The sequence below is a fragment of the Hemitrygon akajei genome, chromosome 18 (assembly GCF_048418815.1).
Source record: "Hemitrygon akajei chromosome 18, sHemAka1.3, whole genome shotgun sequence".
In the NCBI taxonomy this organism is placed as follows: domain Eukaryota; kingdom Metazoa; phylum Chordata; class Chondrichthyes; order Myliobatiformes; family Dasyatidae; genus Hemitrygon; species Hemitrygon akajei.
In genome coordinates, this window is record NC_133141.1 from 9,580,945 (window position 1) to 9,604,680 (window position 23,736).

The following is a 23,736-nucleotide window of genomic DNA, read 5'->3' on the forward strand; positions in this document are numbered from 1 at the left end:
TCCCCAGTAACTTTCTGACAACATTTGGTAAGCTCACCAGTTTCCTGGCCAGTCCTTGCTACCCTTCTTGAACAATGGAACAACATTAGCTACCCTCCAGTCTTCTGAAACTTCACCAGTGGCTAATGATGAAGCAAATATCTCTGGAAGGACCTATGTGATTTCTTCCCTAGCCTCTCATTAGGTCCAAGGGTGCTCTTGGTCAGGTTCTGGGTACCTGCAATATGCCTATGTTCCAAGAATTCACTACATATTATCCTTATTTCTTTGGCATCCATGTATTCTCATTAGTAAACACAGAAGATAAAGAGATTAAAAATCTTAGCCATTTCCTGTGGCTCCAAGCATTGGTGGCCCTGATGGTCTTTTACAGGTCTTCCCCTGTCTGCCCTTTTGTTGTTAATATAATTGAAGAACTCTACAATTTCCTGACACATCTGCTCCTCAAGTTATTGGTGACTATTGGGGGTCTATGATATAGTCCTATCAAGATGGCCATCTCCTTCTTATTTCTAAAATGGTCTTGTTACATGATCCCTCAAGAATGCCCTCTCTAAGCATTGCACTGCTTGAATAAGGTTTCTTAAATAATTAACCTTATTCTAATAATTTCCTCAGAGTAAGAAGATATAGACTTTTATTACAGCCCTTCATATTTTGAAATGGATAAAGAATAAGTGAATGCAATGTCAGTATAAGTGACATTGATGTGTATCTTTATATAAAACAAGTAAAAGTAAGAATGATATTTTGAATTTGAGCCAATTGAATTTGAACCCAAACAAGGAGGATCAGCAGCAGGGCTTGGGTTCAAGCTCGCAAGACATGAAGACTAGTGTTTCTAATCATTTTGTGTTCTAGTTCTCCCAACCACAATGCCAAGGCGCCAACTCTAGATTCTTCAACTCTCTGACCCTATGATCACCAAGCCACAGGCATGGAGCCAACCAAAGTACTTCCCTGTTCCAATTCTTGTATCTTTGTATCAGCCTTTCAGCTAGAAAGAATTGCAAAATTTCTGGTACAAAAGTTCTCCGTGTCATTCCTTGTCTTTCGTCCAGTATCCTCTCTCCCACTTTCCTGTCTTTTCTACTTGGCTATAGTTTCAATATTCCTTCTCACCTTCCTAGCTGTCCCATTTGGACCTCAAAATATCATTGAGTTGGAGAGGAGAGTGCAGGAAAGTAAAGAGTGGATTAACTGGGATTCTGGTTGTTAAATAGGAAATTGAAATAGCAAAGTAATAAAAAATTACTGCTGTTTTCTTGGAACTGGGAATTATGATGATTTTGTTGCATGTGATTAAATTTCTGAAAGGTTTACAGAGAACAGATAGAAAGAGACATGCCTTCAGTGGTTCAGGATTACAGGATGATAGACCATGTAAATTAACTCAGTTGTAAGAAATATAAGACAGAAAAAAAGACCTTTCTCAATGCTGATTGAGAGCTAATGAATGAAGTGGAGAGCATGGCAGTAGCTAACAACAGATTAAATTGGTGATAAAAGGAAAATGGATCACTTAGAATGGAATGTAAGTTATATGGAAGCATTGCAGAGGCACAGGATACTACAAATGCTGAAATCTGGAGCAGCAAGCAATGTGCTGGAGCAACTCTGGGTGCCATGGTACCATAGCAGTTAGTGCAATACCATTACAGCTCGAAGCATTCCAGAGTGTACTTCTGGTGCAGTTTTGTAAGGAGCCTCTGTATGCCTTCCCCATGAAATGTGTGTGTGTTTTTTCCCACAGTTCGAAGACATACCAGGTAGGTTAATTGGTCATTGTAAATTGTCTCATGATTAGGAAAGGGTTCATTGGGCCTACTCCACATTGTATCATGGAATAAATAAATAAATAACTCAATGGGTTGCACAGCACTGGGGAGGAAGGGAATTGTCAAAGTTTTGGGTTGAAACCCTGCGTTCCTCCAGCATATAGGTTGTTGCTTTTATATTGGGTTGGTAGGTTAATCATCCACTGTGAATTATCCCTGGTGTACAGGTGAGTGGTAGAGTCTTGCAGGACTTAAATGGTAGCACATGGGATTCAGAGATTGCTCAGGGAATAAATAGACATGAGCGTATTTTGATTGATCTAAACCAATTGTTTTCAGGTGTTAATTTCTAGTCATGACTGCAGGTACCCTCTCATTTTATGGTTACTGTTTCCTTGCCTTCCTGCCTTATGTTTTATTTGGTGCCTGTAAATTTGTGATAAACAATCACAACATCTATTTGATGCCTACAAATGAACATCTTTACACAAGGAAGTTTTTCCACACTCTAATACAGAGCTCAGACTATTTTTCTGACAATCTGGACTGCATTGTACATGAAAATTGATGCTATCTAGTCTGATTTCTAGGGCCCAGTTCCTCTAGGATCTCATCAAAAGACAAGGCTTCAATATAAGGCAGTTAGATTGTATGTTTTTTTTCATCAATTGGCATGCTGTTTTATGGCCATGACTTGAACATGATGGCTTGATTTGACCAAAACACTGTCCACCTTACCATCACACCCCCTAACTCCAAGTAAACCTCTGTATTGCTTCCCTGAAACACTTCCTGTTCATGTTGTTCATGTCATCCAGAGTAATTCTACTTTCTTTTGCCAAGGTGGATTGGAGCAGATGGCAGTCAACTCTGAGTTACTGAATCTAAGCTGATGCTCTGATGCCTGGGAGCAGCTGGACTATTAGTAGGTGGCAGAATTTTAAACAAAAAGTCTTCCCACTTGTCTCTTTGTACTCGTGCTTTTCTTTCAATGACAACTATTCCAGTACTTCTTCCAAACAGTCTCATACGGAATGGGTGTTGGATGATTGCTAAGCAGGGCAGCACAGTGACATAACAGAGCGATCAGCAGCTTCAAGCTCAGTGACCCAAGTTTGCATACTCTACTGTGTCCAAGTGGGCTGCTCTGATTTTCTCCCACATCCTATAGACATGGATTGGTAAGTAAATTGGCTGTTGTAAATCAACCATAGTCTGTAGGTCAGTGGTAGAATCTGAGAGGAGTTGACGTGTATGTTGGGTGAATAAAATGTTAACATAAATGGTCAAAGGGGACTTGTAAGGCTAAGGGGTTTGTTCCTCTGCTGTGTGAGTCAATGATTCAGTTTTTGGTCTCTACTCTTTAGGACTCTTCTCTCTCATACAGTAAGTTTCTGGGTATGAATTTTATTGTCTGTGTATGACAGTCAGTTTTGGAGTCTTGGACAGTCAAATTTGGAGCTGCTTTGTGTCTCTCCATACCATTTTTGCTATGGGTCAATAGCAGCTTTCTTGTTTCTGAGAACTGGAGTTTTGGCTTCAGTCCCTGTCTAAAAACATCCAATGTAAAATCATGTTGGATAATGGGAGATAATGGACCAGTCTGATTAGACTAAGATTAGAGTGGGATATTAAAGGGTAAAGGAAACATGGGGGAGTACAGAATGTAAATGAGAACGTGAATTGAATGTGGTGAGGTTTCAAGAAAATGGAGAGCAAGGGCAGTTCATTTTATGGTTTGCGTGGAGAAATAAACTGAGACAATTCTTTTCTGCTGCTCTATGATTCAGAGAATACACCTGTAATAGAGGAGTACTTACCTGAAGAGACAGAGAATGACCACGGCAGCACTCAGTGACAGTAGAGACAGGCTGTGTCCGACTGTGTAACTAAACTTCACTGCCTGCAGAAATATTCCCTAAATGGTAAAAATAATCATTATCAAGATCATCACACAAAAAGCATAAATTACTACAGCAGGGGAGGAAGAGAACCTGGTTTGCTTTGGCCACGCAAAGGTGCAATGAACATGCTCAAGTAGTGGACAGTGAGGAAGACCATCGTGGCTTGCAGCAGGATCTGGTCCAGCTAGAAAAACGGGCTGAAAAATAGCATCTGGAATTTAATGCAGACAGGTGGCGAGGTGTTAAACGGTGGAGGATCAACCAGGGTAGGTCTTACAAGGTGAGTGGCAGGGCACTGAGGAGTGAGGTAGAATAGAGGGATCTAGGATTACAGTTCTATAATTCATTGAAAGTGGCATCACAGGTAAATAAGAGTCATAAAGAAAGCTCTTGGCACATTTGCCTTCATAAATCAAAGTAATGAGTGCAGGAATTATGTCAAAGTTGTACAAGACATTGGTGAGGCCTAATTTGGAGTACTGTGTGCATTTCTGCTCTCCAACCTGCAGGAAAGATGTAAATAAATTGAAAGAGTACAGAGAAAATTTACAAGGATGTTGCCGGGACTGGGGGACCTGAGTTACAGGGGACCTATCATTGCATAGGTTAGGATTTTTTTCCCTAGAATGTAGAAGATTGAGAGGAGATTTCATGGAGGTGTACAAAATTATGAGGGGTATAGATGGAGCAATATAAGCAGGCTTTTTCCACTGAGATTTAGTGGGACTACAACTGGAGGTCATAGGTTAAATGTGTAAGGTGGAATGTTTAAGGGGAACATGAGGAGAAACTTCATCACTCAGAGGATGGTGAGAGTGTGGATCAAGCTGCCAGCACAAGTGGTAGATGCGGGTTCAATTTCAACATTAAAAAAAAGTTTGGATAGGTACATGCCTGGGAGGGGCATGGAGGGTTATGGTCTTAGTGCAGGTCGATGAGATTAGGCACATTAATAGTTCAGCATGGACTAGATGGGCTGAAGGGCCCATTTCTTTGCTGCGGTGTTCTATGGCTCTAAGAAATGTCTCATGCCTTATATTTCTAAGACTATTTTTTTCCAAAATGGTTCTTAGACCATTCTTAATTCACTTTATGTTTGATTGATGACAGGAGCCCCCACTCTGGCTATGATAGCTGCAGGCTATCAGGGAGTCCTATTCACATGTGGAGACATCAGTTGTGGATCCTGCTACTACCCACAGACACACTGCTGGTATCACTGACCTTCAGGGAACACTAGGATTACCTTCATATTATTCTTTCCAATGATTTTTTCCCAAGATAAAGTGAGTAGGAGGGAAATGTCCTGACTCTTTGAGCAGGAGCTTCTAAGCTTAACCCAGCCTTGAGCAGGATTCAGATACAACCCACCTTAAAGATTCATCTGTGCTAAAGCTGGTAATGACATCTGTGGGGTGAGGGGAAGGGCATTGGTGAGGGTGGGAAGGAGCCAGGGATCATTTGGAAAAGGATATTGGCAATTGTAGGGATGACTTACAGCAGATTGAAAAGCTTGAGCATATAGACATTAAGAAAAAGGATGTGCTGGAGCTTTTGAAATCATCAAGTTGGATAAGTCTTCGGGACCAGACGAGATGTACCCCAGGTTACTGTGGGAGGCGAGGGAGGAGATTGCTGAATCTTTGGCAATGATCTTTGCATCATCAATGGAAACGGGAGAGGTTCCGGAGGATTGGATATTTTTCCCTTATTCAAGAAAGGGAGTAGAGATAGCCCAGGAAATTATAGACCGGTGAGTCTTACTTCAGTGGTTGGTAAGATGATGGAAAAGATCCTGAGAGGCAGGATTTATGAACATTCGGAGAAGCATAATATGATTAGGAATAGTCAGCATGGCTTTGTCAAAGGCAGGTCGTGACTTACGAGCCTGATTGGATTTTTTGAGGATGTGACTGAACACATTGATGAAGGAAGAGCAGTAGATGTAGTGTATATGGATTTCAGCAAGGCATTTGATAAAGTTCCCCATGCAAGGCTTATTGAAAAAGTAAGGATGCATGGGATTCAAGGGGATATTGCTTTGTGGATCCAGAATTGGCTTGCCCACAGAAGGCAAAGAATGGTTGTAGACAGGTCATATTCTGCATGGAGGTTGGTGACCAATGGTGTGCCTCAGGGATCTGTTCTGGGACTATTACTCTTCATGATTTTTATAAATGACCTGGATGAGGAAGTGGAGAGATGGGTTAGTAAATTTGCTGATGACACAAAGGTTGGAGGTGTTGTGGATAGTGTGGAGGGCTGTCAGAGGTTACAGCGGGATATTGATAGGATGCAAAACTGAGCTGAGAAGTGGCAGATGGAGTTCAACCCAGTTAAGTGTGAGGTGGTTCATTTTGGTAGGTCAAATGTGATGGCAGAATATAGTATTAATGGTAAGACTCTTGGTAGTGTGAAGGATCAGAGGGATCTTGGGGTCCGAGTCCATAGGACGCACAAGTTGACTCTGTGGTTAAGAAGGCATACGGTGCATTGTCCTTCATCAAACATGGGATTGAGCTTAAGAGCCGAGAGGTAATGTTACAGCTATACAGAACCCTGGTCAGACCCCACTTGGAGTACTGTGCTCAGTTCTGGTCACCTCACTACAGGAAGGATGTGGAAACTATAGAAAGGGTACAGAGGAGATTTACAAGGATGTTGCCCGGATTGGGGAGCATGCCTTATGAGAATAGGTTGAGTGAACTCGGCCTTTTCTCTTTGGAGTGGCAGACAATGAGAGGTGACCTGATAGAGGTGTATAAGATGATGAGAGGCATTGATCATGTGGATAGTCAGAGGCTTTTCCCCAGGGCTGAAATGGCTGACACAAGAGGGCACAGTTTTAAGGTGCTTGGTAGCAGGTACAGAGGAGATGTCGGGGTAAGTTTTTTTATGCAGGAAGTGGTGTGTGCGTGGAATAGGCTGCCGGCAACAGTGGTGGAGGCAGATACGATAGGGTCTTTTAAGAGATACCTGGAAAGGTACATGGAGCTTAGAAAAATGGAGGGCTATAGGTAACCCTAGGTAATTTCTAAAGTACATGTTCAGCACAGCATTATGGGCCAATGGGCCTGTATTGTGCTGTACGTTTTCTATGTTTCTATGTTTGATGTGAGTTGGGGCAGTAAGATGGCAATGAGATGAAGGAGGAAGGTTCAGAGAGGTGGGGAAGGGACACGGGACATATGCCCCACAGATCTACATCCTGCAGGCTTCACCCAGGAACAGGACTCGTAAGACTCAAGTCAGAAAATGTGATTGTGTTTCACTGATTTGATGAAAGGAATAATCACAGAAAGAAAAGTACAAGATTAATTTAAGTGCTTTAGTAGATACAAACTTTATGCAATCAGCAGTCCATTTTGACCTCAGTGGATTAGTACGTGGAACTATGATGTTGTGGCTGTTACTGAAACTTGGTTGGAGGAAGGGCAGGATTGGATGATGCAGGTCCCGGGGTTCAGGTGTTATAAAAGGAATAGGATGGGAGGTAGAAAAGGGGGGGGAGTGGCATTGCTGGTCAGGGATAGTATCACGGCTATAGAAAGGGAGGACACTGCAGAAGGAGTGTCCACGGAGTCAGTCTGGGTGGAAGTCAGAAATAGGAAGGGATCAATCACTGTGCTGGGAGTAGTCTATAGGCCCCCAAATAGCCCTCGGGACAGCGAGGAGCAGATAAGCAGGCAGATTTTAGAATGGTGCAGGGAATACAGGGTAGTGCTTATGGGTGATTTCAACTTCCCTCATATTGACTGGCACCTCCTGAGTGCAAGGGGGATAGATGGGGCTGAATTTGTCAGGTGTGTTCAAGACGGATTCCTGACACAGTATGTGGGCTGGCCAACAAGAGGAGAGGCCATACTGGATCTAGTTCTGGGTAATGAACCTGGTCAGGTGACAGACCTCTTGGTGGGGGAGCATTTTGGTGAGAGTGACCACAACTCCCTTAGCTTCAGCATAGCTATGGAAAGGGATAAAATCAGATGAAATGGGAAAGTGCTTAACTGGGGAAGGGCTAACTTTGAAGGGATGAGGCAGGAACTAGTGAGAGTAAATTGGAAACAGATGTTCAAAGGGGAAAGCACAGAAGTAATGTGGGAGAAGTTTAGGGACAACTTGAGCTGGGTTCAGGATAGGTTTGTCCCACTGAAACAAGGAAAAAATGGTAGGAAAAGGGAACCGTGGCTGACGAAACATGCCAGGCAACGTCAAGAGGAAAAAGGAAGCATATGTTAGATATAAGAAGCAGGAAGTAGGAGGGGTTTATGAGAAATATAGGGTAGCCAGGAAGGAGCTAAAGAAAGGACTTAGGAGAGCTCGAAGGGGGCATGAGAACGCCTTGGCATGTAGGATTAAGGAGAACCCCAAGGCGTTCTATGCATATGTGAAGAATAGGAGGATGACGGGAACGAAGGTGGGACCGCTAAAGGATAAAGATGGCAATTTTTCCCTGGAGGTGGAGGAGGTTGGAGAGGTCCTAAATGAATACTTTGCTTCAGTATTCACAAGTGAGAAGGATCTTAATCAGGATGAGGTCGAAGTAGAGCGGGCCTGTGTGCTGGACAATGTGGAGGTTAAGGAAGAAGAAGTGCTGGATCTTCTTAAAGCCATTAAGATTGATAAATCCCCAGGGCGGATATGATACACCCCAGGTTGTTGTGGGAATTGAGAGAAGAGATCGCAGGAGCATTAGCTATGATTTTTGAATCCTCTTTGGCTGCAGGGGAAGTGCCGGAGGACTGGAGAATTGCAAATGTAGTTCCCTTGTTTAAAAAAGGTAATAGGGAGAAACCTGGGAACTATAGACCGGTGAGTCTTACGTCGGTGGTCTGCAAACTATTCTTAAGGATAGGATCTACGAGCATTTGGAGAAGTACAGTCTACTCATGGATAGTCAACATGGCTTTGTGAAGGGAAGATTGTGCCTCACGAGCCTGATTTGAGTTTTTTGAAGAGGTAACAAAAGAAATTGATGAGGGTAGGGCAGTGTATGTGGTCTACATTGACTTCAGCAAAGCATTTGACTAGGTCCCTCATGAGAGACTCATCCAGAAAGTCATGAGGCATGGGATAAGTGGGACCTTGGCTGTTTGGATAAAAAAATTGGCTTAAAGGAAGAAAGCAAAGGGTAGTTGTGGAAGGAAAGTATTCTGCCTGGAGGTCGGTGACTAGTGGAGTGCCGTAGGGATCTGTCCTGGGACCCCTGCTATTTGTGATTTTTATAAATGACTTGGATGAAGAGGTGGAAGGATGTGTGAGTAAGTTTGCAGATGACACGAAGGTTGGAGGAGCTGTGGATGGAGCTGTAGGTTGTCGAAGGTTACAAGAGGATATAGACAGGCTGCAGAGTTAGGCAGAAAAATGGCAGATGGAGTTCAATCCGGACGAGTGTGAGGTGATGCATTTTGGAAGGACAAACCAGAGACTGAGTACAGGATTAATGGTCAGTTACTTAAGAGTGTGGATGAACAAAGGGACCTTGAGGTTCAAATCCATACATCCTTCAAGGTCACTGCACAGGTTGATAGGGTAGTTAAGAAGGCCTATGGGATGCTAGGCTTCATTAACAGGGGGATTGAGTTCAAGAGTAGAGAGGTCATGTTGCAACTCTACAAATCTCTGGTGAGACTGTACTTAGAGTATTGTGTTCAATTCTGGTCACCTCATTATAGGAAGGATGTGGAAGCTATGGAGAGGATGCAGAGGAGATTTACCAGGATGTTGCCTGGTTTGGAGAACAAGTCATATGAAGCAAGGTTAGCAGAGCTGGGACTTTTCTCTTTGGAGCGTAGAAGAATGAGAGGGGACTTGATAGAGGTCTACAAGATTATGAGAGGCATAGATAGGGCGGATAGTCAGTACCTGTTTCCCAGGGCACGAATAGCAAACACTAGAGGGCATATGTACAAAATTAAGGGAGGGAAGTTTAGGGGAGACATCAAGGGTAAGTTTTTTTTACACAGATTGTTATGAGTGCCTGGAATGACTTGCCAGGGATGGTGGTAGAGGCTAAAACATTAGGGGTAATTAAGAGCCTTTTGGACAGGCACATGGATGAAAGAAAAATGGAGGGTTATGGGGTAGTGTGGGTTTAGTACCTTTTTTTAAAGGATTATATGGGTCAGCACAACATAGAGGGCTGAAGGGCCTGTACTGTGCTGTAGTGTTCTATGGTTCTATGGTGTTAAAATCCAATTCAGCAATAAAGCAGATCACCACTTTGTTTTGAATTGTTTTAAATGTCCATGCAGGGCCAGGTTTAGAGAATGTGCAATAAAGAATCCCTCCAAGTGACCCATCAATTATGCTTCTCTATGAGGTCTGGAATGATTTACTTCCACTCCAGTTCTGCTGCAGATGGGGCAGGTAACTTTGAAGGTGGGTGGGGTTTTGGGATCTTAAGCAGTCCTTTTGTAGTTTATTCTTGGCCTTAGAGTGGTCTGGTCACAAACTCTTCAGAGCCTATCTGGATGCTCTTTTCCTGTTTTGATTGATCACGGGCCAGGAAATCTCACCAATCTAGAGAGAGGACTTTACATTCTTCAAGAAGGTACTGAAAACATCCTTGAATTGTTTCCTCTGTTCTCTTAGGAATCTTGCCGTGATGGAGCTGTGAGAATGTTTTAGTGTCAGTCGTGTAGATGATATGGTGCCTGGTCTGTTCAGATGAAGGGTCTTTGGTTCAAACCATAATCTATACTTTTCTCCACAGATGCTGCCTGATTTACTGAGTGTCTCCAGTATTTTCTGTTTCTGTTTCCATCCACCATAGGAGGAAGAAACTGAAGGTCCATGAGCCAGTCCTCATTAGGAGATTGGAGGTGCAGAAGGTCAGTAACTTTAAATTCCTCTGTGTTATCATATCAGAGGATCTGTTCAGGGACCAGCGTCTATGTGCCATTACAAAGGTGGCATGGTAGCACCTCTACTTTCTTAGAAGTTTGTGCAGATTCAAAATGTAATTTAAAACTTTGACAAACTTCTACAGATGATCAGAGTGGAGAGTAGCCTTACTGGTTGTATCATGGTCTGGAGTACAAACACCAGTGTCAAAGACAGTGGTGGTTACAGCCCAGTCCATCACAGGAAAAACTATCCCCACCATTGTGCACATCTGCTAGGAGTGTTGCCACAAGAAAGCAGCGTCTACCCTTGAGGACCCTCACCATCCAGGCCATGCTCTCTCCTTGCTGCTGCCATTGGGACAAAGTTCAGAAGCCTCTGGACCCACACCACCAGATTCAGGAAGAGTTATTACAATCAGGCTCCTGAATTAGTGTGAATAACTTCACATACCTCAGCTTTGAACTGATTCCACAGCCTATAGATTCACTTTCAAGGACTATACGCTTCAAGTTCTCAGTGATATTTATTTACTTATTATTATAATTATTTGCACAGTTTGTCTTCTTTTGCACATTGACTGCTTGTCAGTTTTCTGTGTTGTTATTGGTTGACTGTATTGTATTTCTTGGTTCTTCTGTGAATGCCTGCAAAAGAATCAATCTCAAAGTGGTACATGAAGACATATATGTACTTTGATAATAAATTTACTTCGAACTTTTAACTTTTGTTTGGGCGAAGAAGGGCACACCAGGAACCCTAGAGATGCTGAAATCATTACTACCTTCAAGAAGGCCATAAGACCAAAAGATATAGGAGCAGAATTAGGCCATTTGGCCCATGGGGTCTGCTGCACCACTCAATGGTGGTTGGATATTTTTCAACCCCTTTCTCCTGCCTTCTCCCCATGAACTTTAACCCCCTTACCAATCATGAACCTATCAGTCCCTACCCAATGACTGTAATGAGAAAGCCACTTGTGAACTGAAGTGCAAAGTAAGGTCTAGAATTAACTCAGACTCAGAATCGAAATAAATAAATGAAATCCAAAGGCAAAATCACACGCAGTAGTACTAGAAATGGAGCTCCTACTGAGTGCTCAGCATGAGGCCTTTAAGTACAGACTTTCCATGAAGAAATGTGGCAGTCTGAGTCTTAAAGGGACAGTGGCAGCTAACTATACTCCGGAGACAATAACATGGCCTTCACAACCCTCTGTGGCAACAAATTCTGCAGATTTACCACCTTCTATTTGAAGAAATTCCTTCTTATCTCAGTTCCAAAGGGACATCTCTTATTCAGACGCTGTGCACTTGGATCCTAAACTCCGCAATTAACAGAAACTTCCTTTCCACGTCCACTCTATCCAACAAAGAAGCAAGTTCTGATTGTGGTAATTACAAAGCAAAATCACTGCTGTCTGCCACAGGGAAAGGGGTTTTCCACAACTGTCTCTCCCCAGTGGCTGTAGTTCCTCCCAGAGGTGTAATGCAGATTCTGTTCTGTTCAGTATATGGTACAATGCCCTCGAATAAAATGAAAGCACTCAAATGATAGACCAAGAAAGATTCTAACCAGTGAATCTACAGACATCTAATCCCAGTCTTGACTAGGTCAAGAAAGATTGTGTCACCACTCCAATTCTTTTCCTGGTGTTCTCAGTGTAATATTGCACCTAGTCTCCAAGAAGCTCCTTGAAGGAATGGAATTAATCTGCAGGATTTGGGTTCACCACCATCTCTCTCGTTACAGTCATTGGGTATATTGAAGGCAGGGACAGATAGGTTCTTGATTGGTAAGAGATGACAGATCAAAGATCAAAGTACATTCATTATCAAAGTATATATATATATTATACACCCTTAAGATTTGTCTCCTAACAGGCAGCCATGAAACAAAGAAACCCAAAAGAAAACATTAAAACAGACCATTGAACACCCAGTGTGCAGAGAGAAAAAATACAAAACAATAACCTCAAACAAATAGCATTCTGAGCTGAAGTTCACAAAGAGTTTGTCCACAGACCCTTAGTTCAGCACAAAGCCAAATAAGTATCGCAGGGCAGCGAGCTGAACCAGCCTCACCCTTGCATCGGCCCTGACACCCTGACCTTTTCAATCTGGCCCGGCAGCTAAATCGTTGTCCAACCATCGGGTTCAGTCACTTCAATACGCTCTGGGGCCAATTCTGGAAGCAAAGCACTGACCTCGATGCTGTCTTTCATGTTGCTCATGTTGATGCCACATGCATCAGAGTAGGAGTGCAGCAGCTCTGTCCAACCTTCATCGGTGCACCGTCGGCTCACATTCCCTGCGGCAAGAGCAACATTATTAGGTCTGCATTGCAGAACACCTGACCACCCAAATCCCAGGATTATAATTCAGATCACCGGGATGAATCAGTCTGTTACTGAAGGGTATCCCCTAATATGGTTATGCTTTGGTATCATAAGTTAGTCCCATAGTAGGGGAAGAAGGGGAAAATATTATTTGAGAGTAATCCTAAAAAGATAGACTTATCCAGAATAAGACCAATTTGGACCCCTGATAGGATGGTCTATCACCTTGGTCAACCTGTAGAAACAAAGGAGTGAACCCATAGCAACTCGGAGGTAAACACTGAAGCATTCATAATGGGCAAATGACACACAGTAAGGGAATGGTTATGGACAATGCCCAGAGTAATGAAGAGACAGTCCTCTCTCACACCTACTGCATGATCAATCATAAAGATGTAGAGCAAAATTTCCCAACTTTGAAACCCAAAGCAAAGCAGAAAATATGTGAGATATTGTCACACTGTTCATTAGCATTTGAATAGCTCCGCTACTTCATATTCACCAGGTCAAAATCATCTCAGAATTTACAATTTACTTACCTTGAACAAAATTTTGAATTTAGGGATATCACAATTCTTGATAATGATATTTTTGGATGCTTCACAATTGAAATGATGCACAGGAATTAGGGCTTGGTTTTTGCTGTCAGTGAGGTGGAGTAGTGTAGCTGCTTAAGAAGTTCTTTACATTAACATTTGCGAGTTGAAAAGAAAATATTCTTTAGCTGAGGTACATCTACAGAACAGGAAACATGGCTACCAGATTTCGTACAACAAATAGCAGTCATCGATACTACTTCCATTGTGGGTTGGACAACGTAAAGTACAGGACTGGATACTCAGGGAATAGAAAATGGTCTACATACCACATTATGACAATGATTGGACCAATTGTTCCAGAGATATTTCTTTGAGAAATAAATATTAGTGAAACCAGCTGGAAGAAAACATTCATCTTCAAAATATTGCATTGATCTGATTTACATTTGCTTGGTAGGGTTAGATGAGACCTTGGTTTACTGTTTTACTTAAAAGATGCTCTTCTATCAGAGCAGCACGCTCTCTGTACTACACTGAAGTAGCACCCTACATTTTGTACAGGGTTTCAACCAATGAGCTGGTTCACAGTGTTTGGTATTGTTATACAGGAGGAAGACACTGCTAATGGACACAGAACCCTCGAGTCCCCAGAAGATGAAGCTCATTGTTGGGAATTTGTAATATATCTTGTTCAGTATAAATTACCCAAGAGTCAGAGCTTTCTGGGCTGTGGAGAGCTTTGTTCGTTTATGCTTAAACTTGGTGTGAGTCCCAGCAGTCGCACTTTTCAAAGGAAGGTATTATACAAACATTATCAAGGGATATAGCAAAATGTCACCCAGAAATAAAAGCCATAGTAAGCTGTCAGAATCAGCTCATTCGTAAATACTCATGGCAAGGTTGTGCCTTTGCATAATGATGTTAGACTAAAAGCACTAAAATCACTCAGGCGCTCAAGTGTACTGAGGAAGCCGCAACTATCCTTTTGTGGCTCCTTCTGCAGAATACTTCCACTTGTCACTAATAAGTAGAGTGCCCCATCGACAAGGCTAAAGTGTCAAGAGAAAATATTCCATTTTGTTTGATTTTTCTCCTCATTTTTGTACCAGATTTCCATAAAACTAGAGGGCTTTTCGAGCATGGGAACATGTCAGCCACCGAATATGGCAATAAACGTCCCGAGGTAGGAGGTTCGCAGGGTTGCTTGCAGAGCCTTGGCATGAAGCACAAATGAAATGAGTAATTTCCCCTCAGAGGGGTTCACATCTCTACTTCAAGAGATCTGAGCTTAAAAGATGAGGCTGACATTCCCAGCACAGTAATAAGGAAGTGCAGATGAGATCTTAACCTGATAAGTAGCCATCCTTCTCAGGTGGACTTTTGGCACAGCTCAGGTCAAGAAGTGGGCAACCAAAAGCACAAGAGATTTGACAGATGCTGGAGACCTTGATCGATACACACAAAATGATGGAGGAACTCAGCAAGTTAGGCAGCATCTATGGAGAATAGAGAGTTGACATTTCTGACTGAGACCCTTCATCAGGTCTCATGTCAGACTGAAAGCACTAAAAGCACTCAGGCTTTTAGTCCTCATGAAGAGTCTTGACCTGAAACATTGACTGCTTATTCCCCTCCATAGATGCTGCCTGGCAAGAAGAGAGGAATTCTGTCAGGTCTAATGATAATTGTTTTAACCAATGGGAACCAAAATTACCTGATCATTTCTGATTGTGGAAGCACTGTTTTCTAAAGGACTGGAATGATAGCTCAAAAAACATAACTGGTTGTAAAGTGCTTTTTGCAGTCCAGAAAACATAAAGGTGTCACTGGAATGCAAAATGGAGACACAAGAGACTGTGGATGCTGGAAGATGGTGTTGTAACACCCTGGTAAAGATTTCACTGTTAATGTTGTAGGGCATTTCATGTAATGGTCTTTCTGTAGAAGCAGTGTTTGGGTTACTGTTAGAGATAATGGGTGCTTAAGAATGTGGACAAAGCAATAGGAGAGAAGGCTGGGTGAGCGGGTTTTTACCATACCCGACACCGGTCTGGGCTTTTTGTCTTTGTTCAGTGGGAGATGGGGAGAGAAGATGCTAAAGAGAAATAGTTGTAGGATTCGATCCGATGGGGACTGTGATTTGATGCAGCAAGATGTGGGAGTCTACTGAGGATCGGTGAATATGACCTTTGGAAGGTTTGAACTCCAACCTGTGCACATTTGACTGTTTAATTATCATGGGCCATTTTTGTTATTTTCTTTCTTTTCGTTACTAACACTTTAGCTAAGTTAATATTCATAAATATACTTAAACATTCACATATACTGGGGAGAGACATCCCAATCTCATGGATTTGGCAGGACCAGAGTGTGTATACCCTAGATGTACGAGGCTGGAGAACAGGGAGTCTTTTGGCTCTGAGTTGGGAGACTGCCAGCGAGGGCTAACGAGGTGTTTCTTAAGACGCCTGGGAAGAAAGGGGGTTCTGTATTAATGGGCACAGAACCTGGAGCTCAAAAAAGATGAAGATGAACTTATAACACACCATGTTCAGTGTAAGTTACCTAAGAGTCTGCACCAGAGCTTTATAGATTGTGATAGGCTTTGCTCATTTATATTTAAGTCTGTTTGAATCCCAGCAGTAGCACTTTTCAAAAGAAGAGATTGAGGGATCAACCTTGTTACATCCCTCAAAATTGTTGAGGGATATAACAAAACGTCACCCAGAAATTAAGGCCATAGTGAGCTGCTCATTTACAAATGTGTCTTGACCGGATGAAGGGTCTCGACCTAGAAGGTTGAAGCTTCACTTTCTTCCACAGATACTGTTTGACCAACTGAGTTCATCCACCACATTTTGTATTGCGATTGAAATGCAAGTACTTTCCAAATTCCAAATTTCCAAATACAAGCCTCTGCTTGTATGTCCTCCTGGGAAATATGTGTCTGAATCATGATTGAAATGGACCATATAATAAAGTTGAAATAACACCTTTCCCTCGCTGTTTATTATTATTCAAAACTTACTGCACAATAATACCTGTTCAGAATTTCAGTAAGACAGGATTCATCTGTGATAGGGAAAAAGAGGAGAGAGAAAGATGGAAACAGAAAGAGAGAGAGACATAAGAAATGAATGAGAGGCAGTGTGAGATTGAGAGAGAGCCTGAGAGAGATAGAGCAATGACAGTCTTACAGAGGGAGAGAGATGGAGAGAGAAGAAAACTGAGAGAAAGAGAAACAGTGACAAATTCAGAGAGGCAGCAGAGTGAAAGAGACTGAGTTAAAGTGTGTGTGTATGTGAGAGAGAGGGAGAGCATTCAGAGACAAGAGAGGGAAAGAAGGGAATCACAGGGCAGGAAGAGTTCATTGCAACACCTGAGACCACAGTTTAGTTACTAAGGGGGTCATGTTGTGGAATTGGACAGATTATGAAAAAATCATAAAAAAACAACTTTATCACACATAGAAATGTTCCTAAATTTCACTGATATATCGAAGACAAAAACTGGAAAAAGCATTAAGCCACATTAGGAGATGCCATTTAAATCTTGATCAAAGTGATAAGTCTTGGGAACAATAATAAAGGAAGAAGGAATAGGATTTGGGAGAGGCATGTTGATCTTAGGGTTAAATGATAGGGATAGACTTGGAACCAGAAATGTAAGACTTCAGTGAGAAAAGGTTGGAGAGAAAGGGAAAAGTGAGAGGGTGGAGGGGTTAAAACATAGTGATCAAAGTTTTAAACCTGCATTGTTTCTAGACTGGGAGACAGTGCAGGGCAGCAAACAGTGGAACCTGGTGTGTTCAGGTAATGCACCTAAAGCATTACTTGGTGTGCTCTCTTCACAGATGCTGACTGACTGGTGGTAGGAAATGAATTTTGGTGCAATTCACAGGAGAAGCACACCTTTGAATAAAATAACTTTAAACACATACCCTGGGATGTTTTTCCAGGGGCAATGCTCCTGTAAGGTGGTATCTCAGCACGTTGCTCCACTTCTGCTGGACCCCTCCAGCTGTTTCCCTGGCTGGACATTCTCCAGATATGGTAGACTCCTGCCAACACCAGCTAACTACTAGCTAACCAGCAGTTCCACTAGGAGAAATGGCCAGTCAGTCTTTCAGAGAAAAAGTCTTCTTTCATTGAAGAAAGAAGAATCCATGCCAGCTTCTTTCACTAGGTAAACTCAGGCAGTTTCTCTGAGCCTAGCTCCAGGTTCAACCAAGGTAAAGGGGCTCAATGAACTAGAGATTCTCCTAACACTCAGACTTTAGAGTTCTGCCTCCATATTTGAGGGGTGGACAGAGAAGAGAAAAGGTAGGAAAGGAGTAAGATACTCATTTCAATCTCCACTAGCAATCTATGTGCTCTGAGCAGCAGCGCCTGCAATTAACATAATGGAGAACTATAAACAGCCGTCATGTTCATGTTCTCTCAAACCTGGTGACTCACCTGGTTGGTCTGCATACTGCAGCAGAAGTTTTGGACAAGGAAGAACCACTGTTGCTCCAGTAGCTGAGGCTGGCCAGCAGGAGAGGTTGTCCCACATGGAGTGACACCCTGAGGCAGAGAAGAAAAGGAATGAGCATCAACAACCCAGCAGGAAGGAAGGAAGAAAGCAAGTTAAGAAGGGGTGGAAGATAAAGGTGGCCTGTGATTAAACATGGAAATAAGAGAGAGGATTTTATAACAGACTTGAAATAAGGGAGTGAGAACAGAAGGAAGAGGAGCATACTGGTTGACCCCTCAGGGCTGCTCCACCATTCAATTAGATCATGCCTGATCCATTCAACCTTTCACTATTTTACTGTCCCTTCCCATTCTTCTTGACTACCGTGCAGTTTAAATGCTGTCAGTCTATTTTGTAGATATGCTTGATGACTTTGCTTCCATAGATCTGCACAGAGGATTTCCCCCATATTTGCAACTCCCAAGAAAAATTCACACTTATCTCTGCCTTAAAAAGGGAATTCCTTAATCTAAAGCCACGCCCTTGGTTCTAGATACCTCCATGGGGGAAAATATCCCCTCATCACCTATTGCCAATCCCTCTCTGAATCTATGTTTCAATAAGGTCACTTCTCATCCTTTGAAACTCTGATGTGTTCAGGCTCAAGCTGCTCAACATTTCTTCATACACCAACCCCCTCCAACCCAGAATCAAGCTCATGAACATTATCTCCGCTGGCTCTACATAAGAATGTACATCATTCCTTCAGTATGGAGACCGAAACTGTACAAAGTGCAGTTTTATGTCAACTCGCTGTTACGAAAGACCTACATTAGTACCTGTTTTCGCTAACAGAAGGTGTTTTCACTGTTACGAAAAAAGGCAGCGCGCACGCCGAGCAGCCAACCTCCTCCCCCGGAACTGCATTCTAGCCGGCATTGCTTAAACACGTGCCTGTGAGCATCTGTGCTTTATGTCAATTTATTTTGTGCATCCGTTAGCAAGATGAGTTCTAAGGTATCGGAAAAGCTTAACAGAGTGTGTAAGGGTGTTACACTTAGCGTAAAACTAGACATAATTAAGCGTTTCGATTGTGGTGAACAAAGTAAGGACATAGTGAGTTTGGCTAAGGGTTTGTGGAAGCTGACGAAGATGATGTTGAAGAGGTTTTGGCATCCCATGACCAAGAACTGAGAGATGAAGAGCTGATGAAGAGGAAAGGATAACGCAGTAGCGAACGGCCCGAAAGTGAAGTCGTCCAAGAACTGAACGGGAAGCAATTGTGTGAGATTTTCGCTGCGATTGACAACGCTGCGATGATTGCAGAAAAGTATGACTTTAATTTTGAAAGGGTACGTAGGTTTAGGGCACATTTGCAGGATGGTTTGAATGCTTACAAAGAACTGTATGATAGAAAAATGCACGAGGCTAATCAGTCAAGCATACTGTCGTTTTTCAAGCCTTCCACATCAGCCACAGCAGACGACGAAACTCGACCTTCGACATCGAGGCAGGCAGACATAGAAGAAGGTAACCTGCTTGCCCTGATGGAAACAGACGACGATGAGATGACACCCCAGTCTCCTCTACCTCCCACCACCCCAACCTCCGACGACTCAGCCTAACACACCATCATCAGTGTGCTCGCTGTCTTCCTGATTCCGTTAAGTGAAACTACACTGTACATACATTATTTCTGCTTTATATAGGCTGTGTATTTTTATGTTATTTGGTAGCTTCATAGTTTAAAGGTCACTGGAAAGAGTGCTTCTGCTGGGAGCGCTTGCGCCGTGTGTTTCTGCCACGAGTGCGGCCGAGAGCGCTTGCTTTTAATTTTCGCTGCGGCGGACAGTGCTGCAATAATTGTAGAAAAGTATTCCTACATTATGTAGGCTGTGTATTTATCAGATCATTCCTGATTTTACTATATGTTACTGTTATTTTAGGTTTTATGTGTTATTTGGCATGATTTGGTAGGTTATTTTTTGGGTCTGCGAATGCTCACAAATTTTTCCTATATAAATAAATGGCAATTGCTTCTTCACTTTACGACATTCTGGCTTACGAACCATTTCATAGGAACGCTCTAGCTTCGACTAGCGGGGGAAATCTGTATACTGTACAGTACTGTGCAACAGTCTTGGGCATTTACATATAGCTAGGGTGCCCAAGACTTTTGCACAGTACTGTATTTGTCAATGTGGAGTGGAGAGTGAGTTTGTAAATCTGGCAGGAGCAAACGATGTTGGGAATGGTGAGGGTGGGGCACCTCAGGATGGGTGTGGGACAGGTGGCGGAGTAGGAGTGCCAGGGGTTGGGAGGAGAGGTGGCGTGGGTCCAGACTCACCTAACCCTGAGACACCATGCAAAGACATTTGATTCCAAAGAATTGGATTATTGATCATTACAGAACATCCCTCTGGTGCATCCCGCTCCCTCCCCCTCCCTTCCTCTTTCCCCAACCATGAATCCCCTCTCCCTGTACTTTCCACAATAGAGACCCAGACCAGAATCAAGTTTATCATCACTCAGATATGTCATGATTTTTTTTTGTGTGGTAGCAGTACAGTGCAATATATAAAATTGCTATGGTTCTGTGCAAAAGTCTTAGGCACCCTAGCTGTATTTATATGTGCCTAAGACTTTTGCACAGTAGTATATAATCTCAAATTTTCCCATAATATCCTCCTTCTGATAACTTGTTGACAACTTACTTAATCTTCTCTATCCCTTTGAAGATCTTGTGTCTTCCTCATAACTTGCACATTCTTCGTTCTTTGTATTCTGAACAAATTCGGCTGAAGTGTATTTGGTCCCTTCAGCCAAGTCATTAATATAGATTGTAAGTAGTTCCAGCCTCAGGTCTGATCTGAGTGTCGGGACATCAAGAATAAAAATTGGGAAGTTGCTGCTATATAAAACTTGACTAGGTTGCTCTTGGACTATTTTGGTTCCTGCATAAGAGGATGTGGAAACTTGAAAAGGTACAGAAGAGGTTACTTGGATGCTTCCTGGGTTAGAGAGTATGAACTATAAGGAGAGGTTTTCTCTGGAGCATTGGAGGCCGAGGAGAGAACTGATAGAAGGATATAAAATTAGGAGAGACATAGGTAGGGTAGAAATAATCTTTTTCCCAGGGTAGAAATGTCCAATACTAGAGGAAATGTATTTAAGGTGAGAGAGGAAAAGTTTAAAGGCGATTTTTTTTACACAGTGGTAGGTGCTTGGAACGGGCTGCCAGAGGTAATAGTAGAAACAAATATAATAGTGGTGCTTAAGGGGCTTTTAGTTATGTATATAAATACATGGGGAATAGAGAGATATGGACCATGTGCCTGCAGAAAAGATTTAGTTTAATTTGGCATTGTGTCTGGCACAGGCATCATGGCCCAAAGGACCTGTTTCTGTGCTGTACGGTTCTGTATTCCATGTATTGTATTCAGATTGTTTTTGGAGAGATTCAGATTGTTTTTGGGTTAATATTTTTGATTTTATATTATAATGGTTAGCAGCTCACTTACCTCTGTCCTGAACTTCATGGTCAATGAAAATATAAAAGATAGCAGATGGAAAATTCACCTCACTATTGTCCAAATCCATTCATAAGTGAACCTTATGACCAGTACTTCACTTTGAGAGACTGTTGTTATTTCCATATCCATGTAACTGAGCAGGAACTGGTCAGCCCAAGGTATTTGTCACTCCACTGGAGCTGCTTACAATTGAGGAAGGTGACTCACTCAGAACAAATCCCATCCTGCCATACAGAAAAGCCCAAAGGAACCCCACAACTACATCCATTCTCAGCTTTGACTTTGTCTTTTTTTAATATTCCACTCACCAGACTCCTCCTCCAGATGGAAGGTTGAAATATCAGAAAGGCACATCTCCTCTGCCAGCTGGATCTCCAATAGAGGCTCACAGTCAGGATGGATCATTGCTGCCTGAAGAATAAATTCAGGAAATTTGTTAAAATGCTCTCATGGTGTGTGATTAATGCAAGGCAGGACTTGTACTGAACAACTAACTTGCCTCTGCCATTTTTAAATGAAGTTGAAAGCTTGTTTATCTCAATGCTGAACACAACTGAATATATTTCAAAGGAAGCACCTTTGTAACATTCTAGGAAAGAATTTTCATTAACTTGCCCGCCTGACTCATTCAGCACAAAGAAGAACAAACTAACAGGTTGCAAAGTATGGATATCACAGAAGACTGCAGCATAAGCAGTTTGGTTATAATTTTAAGCTTCTATTAAAATACAGGCTTGGGAAGCAGAACAGCTGGAGCCCAAACGACAAGAAATTTCCAGAGTATATTTGGGGTAGTCTCTTGGCTATGCCCATAACTATGGTAACAGGTCATAATATGTTTAGTGTTTTAATAATTTAATGAGTTTCAGGATGAGTTTTCTTGGAATTATAATAATGAAGGTGAAGCTGTAATTAATAAACAATAGTCTAATGTACATGTGGTGGCTTGACTGTGCAGGTGCTCGAGGTGCATATAGGGCCAGGGAGATGGAATCTGCTGTGGACATGTTTCAGTGGCAGGTGAACTGCAATGGGTTAAGGTTGCCTGGGAGGCTGGAGTTGATGTGTGACACTAACAGGCTCTGGAAGAACTTCATGATCGTGGATGTCAGAGCCACTGGGTGATAGCCATTTGACATAGAACAGTACAGCATAGTACAGGCCCTTTGGCCCACAATGTTGTGCCAACCCTTTAACCTATTCCACAATCAAGCTAACCCTTCCTTCCCACACAGGCCTCCATTTTTTCTTTCATTCATGTGCCTATCTAAGTGTCAGGTGTTTGTCTGTTAACTAATAGTCAAGTTTATTGTTATTTAACTATATATATAAAAAACCATATATACCCCTATGATCCTCTCAGCTGTTCTCACAGTCCTTTGTTGGGACTTCCAGTCCAATGCTTGAATGCTCCCATTCCAGATGGAGATGCAACTTGTCAGGACGCTCTCAAAGGTGCTCGTGTAAATGTAGTTAAGATGGGTGGTGGATGCCTTGCTTGACTCAATCTTTTTAGTAAGTGGAGGCACTGCTGTGCCTTCTTGTTCAGGGAGGTGATATTAAGGGACCAGGTGAAGGTATCCATGATGTGAACTCCCAGGAACTTGGTGCACTTAACTCTTTCTACGGAGGAGCCATGTAGTCACAGAGGTGGGTGGTTTATCTGCACCTTCCTGAAGTCCACAGTGATTTCCTTTGTCTTCTCCACATTCAGGCTTAGGTTGTCCCTGCTGACTTCTATTTTGAAATTCAGTTGGACAACAAAAGGAAGGCAACTATTTTTGTTTTTAGTAGAGTTTTTCAGTCAGACTGAAGCACATGCACCCAATCCTGTGTCATCTTTCTTTCATTTGTGCCATTGAAACCATTGTTTCTAAGTGTTGTTTGAGTTCATAAAGGAGAACACTGAGCAATATTTTGTGTTAATATTATGTAAAAGTTTATTCCTGATTATCAGTACAGAGTTTGATTGACCTTGGTAGTTTAAGGAACTGATATTAATCTTCTTGCGTACTTTAAAAACTTTACTTATTCATGTTGTGTTTATTTTTTGTACATTTTCCATACAAGTCTAGCTTCATATATTCCTATGTTCTTATGAATGTATGATGTAATTATCATGACTTTGCTACAGTAAGTATTTATGGTACTTCTTGGTTTTCCTCTCAGTTTGACTCTTATTAAATGTGAGTACTGCCCAGTAAAGCACCTGGAGCTTAGATGCTATATCTTGACTCCCGTGTTGAGTGGAGTGTGGCTTACCACAGAACTGTGGACTTCCTACTTCACACACAAGTAGAGCAGTACACTTCGTCTCTTAAATGTCCCTAATGCATCTGCTTC

General features: G+C 42.3%; 1 protein-coding gene across 3 annotated transcripts in view; it reads right to left on the reverse strand.

The window, feature by feature from the left end:
- The window catches only part of LOC140741058 (vasoactive intestinal polypeptide receptor-like), a 114,875-nt gene that overhangs the window by 47,901 nt on the left and 43,238 nt on the right, over positions 1-23,736 (reverse strand). For all 3 annotated transcript variants that reach the window (XM_073070741.1, XM_073070740.1, XM_073070743.1), the window contains 4 exons: positions 21,702-21,804; positions 17,863-17,970; positions 12,735-12,838; positions 3,599-3,696 (listed from right to left, as the gene is read on the reverse strand). In XM_073070741.1, coding sequence (XP_072926842.1) covers positions 3,599-3,696; positions 12,735-12,838; positions 17,863-17,970; positions 21,702-21,804 — 413 coding nt within the window. The remainder of the gene's footprint in view (positions 1-3,598; positions 3,697-12,734; positions 12,839-17,862; positions 17,971-21,701; positions 21,805-23,736) is intronic.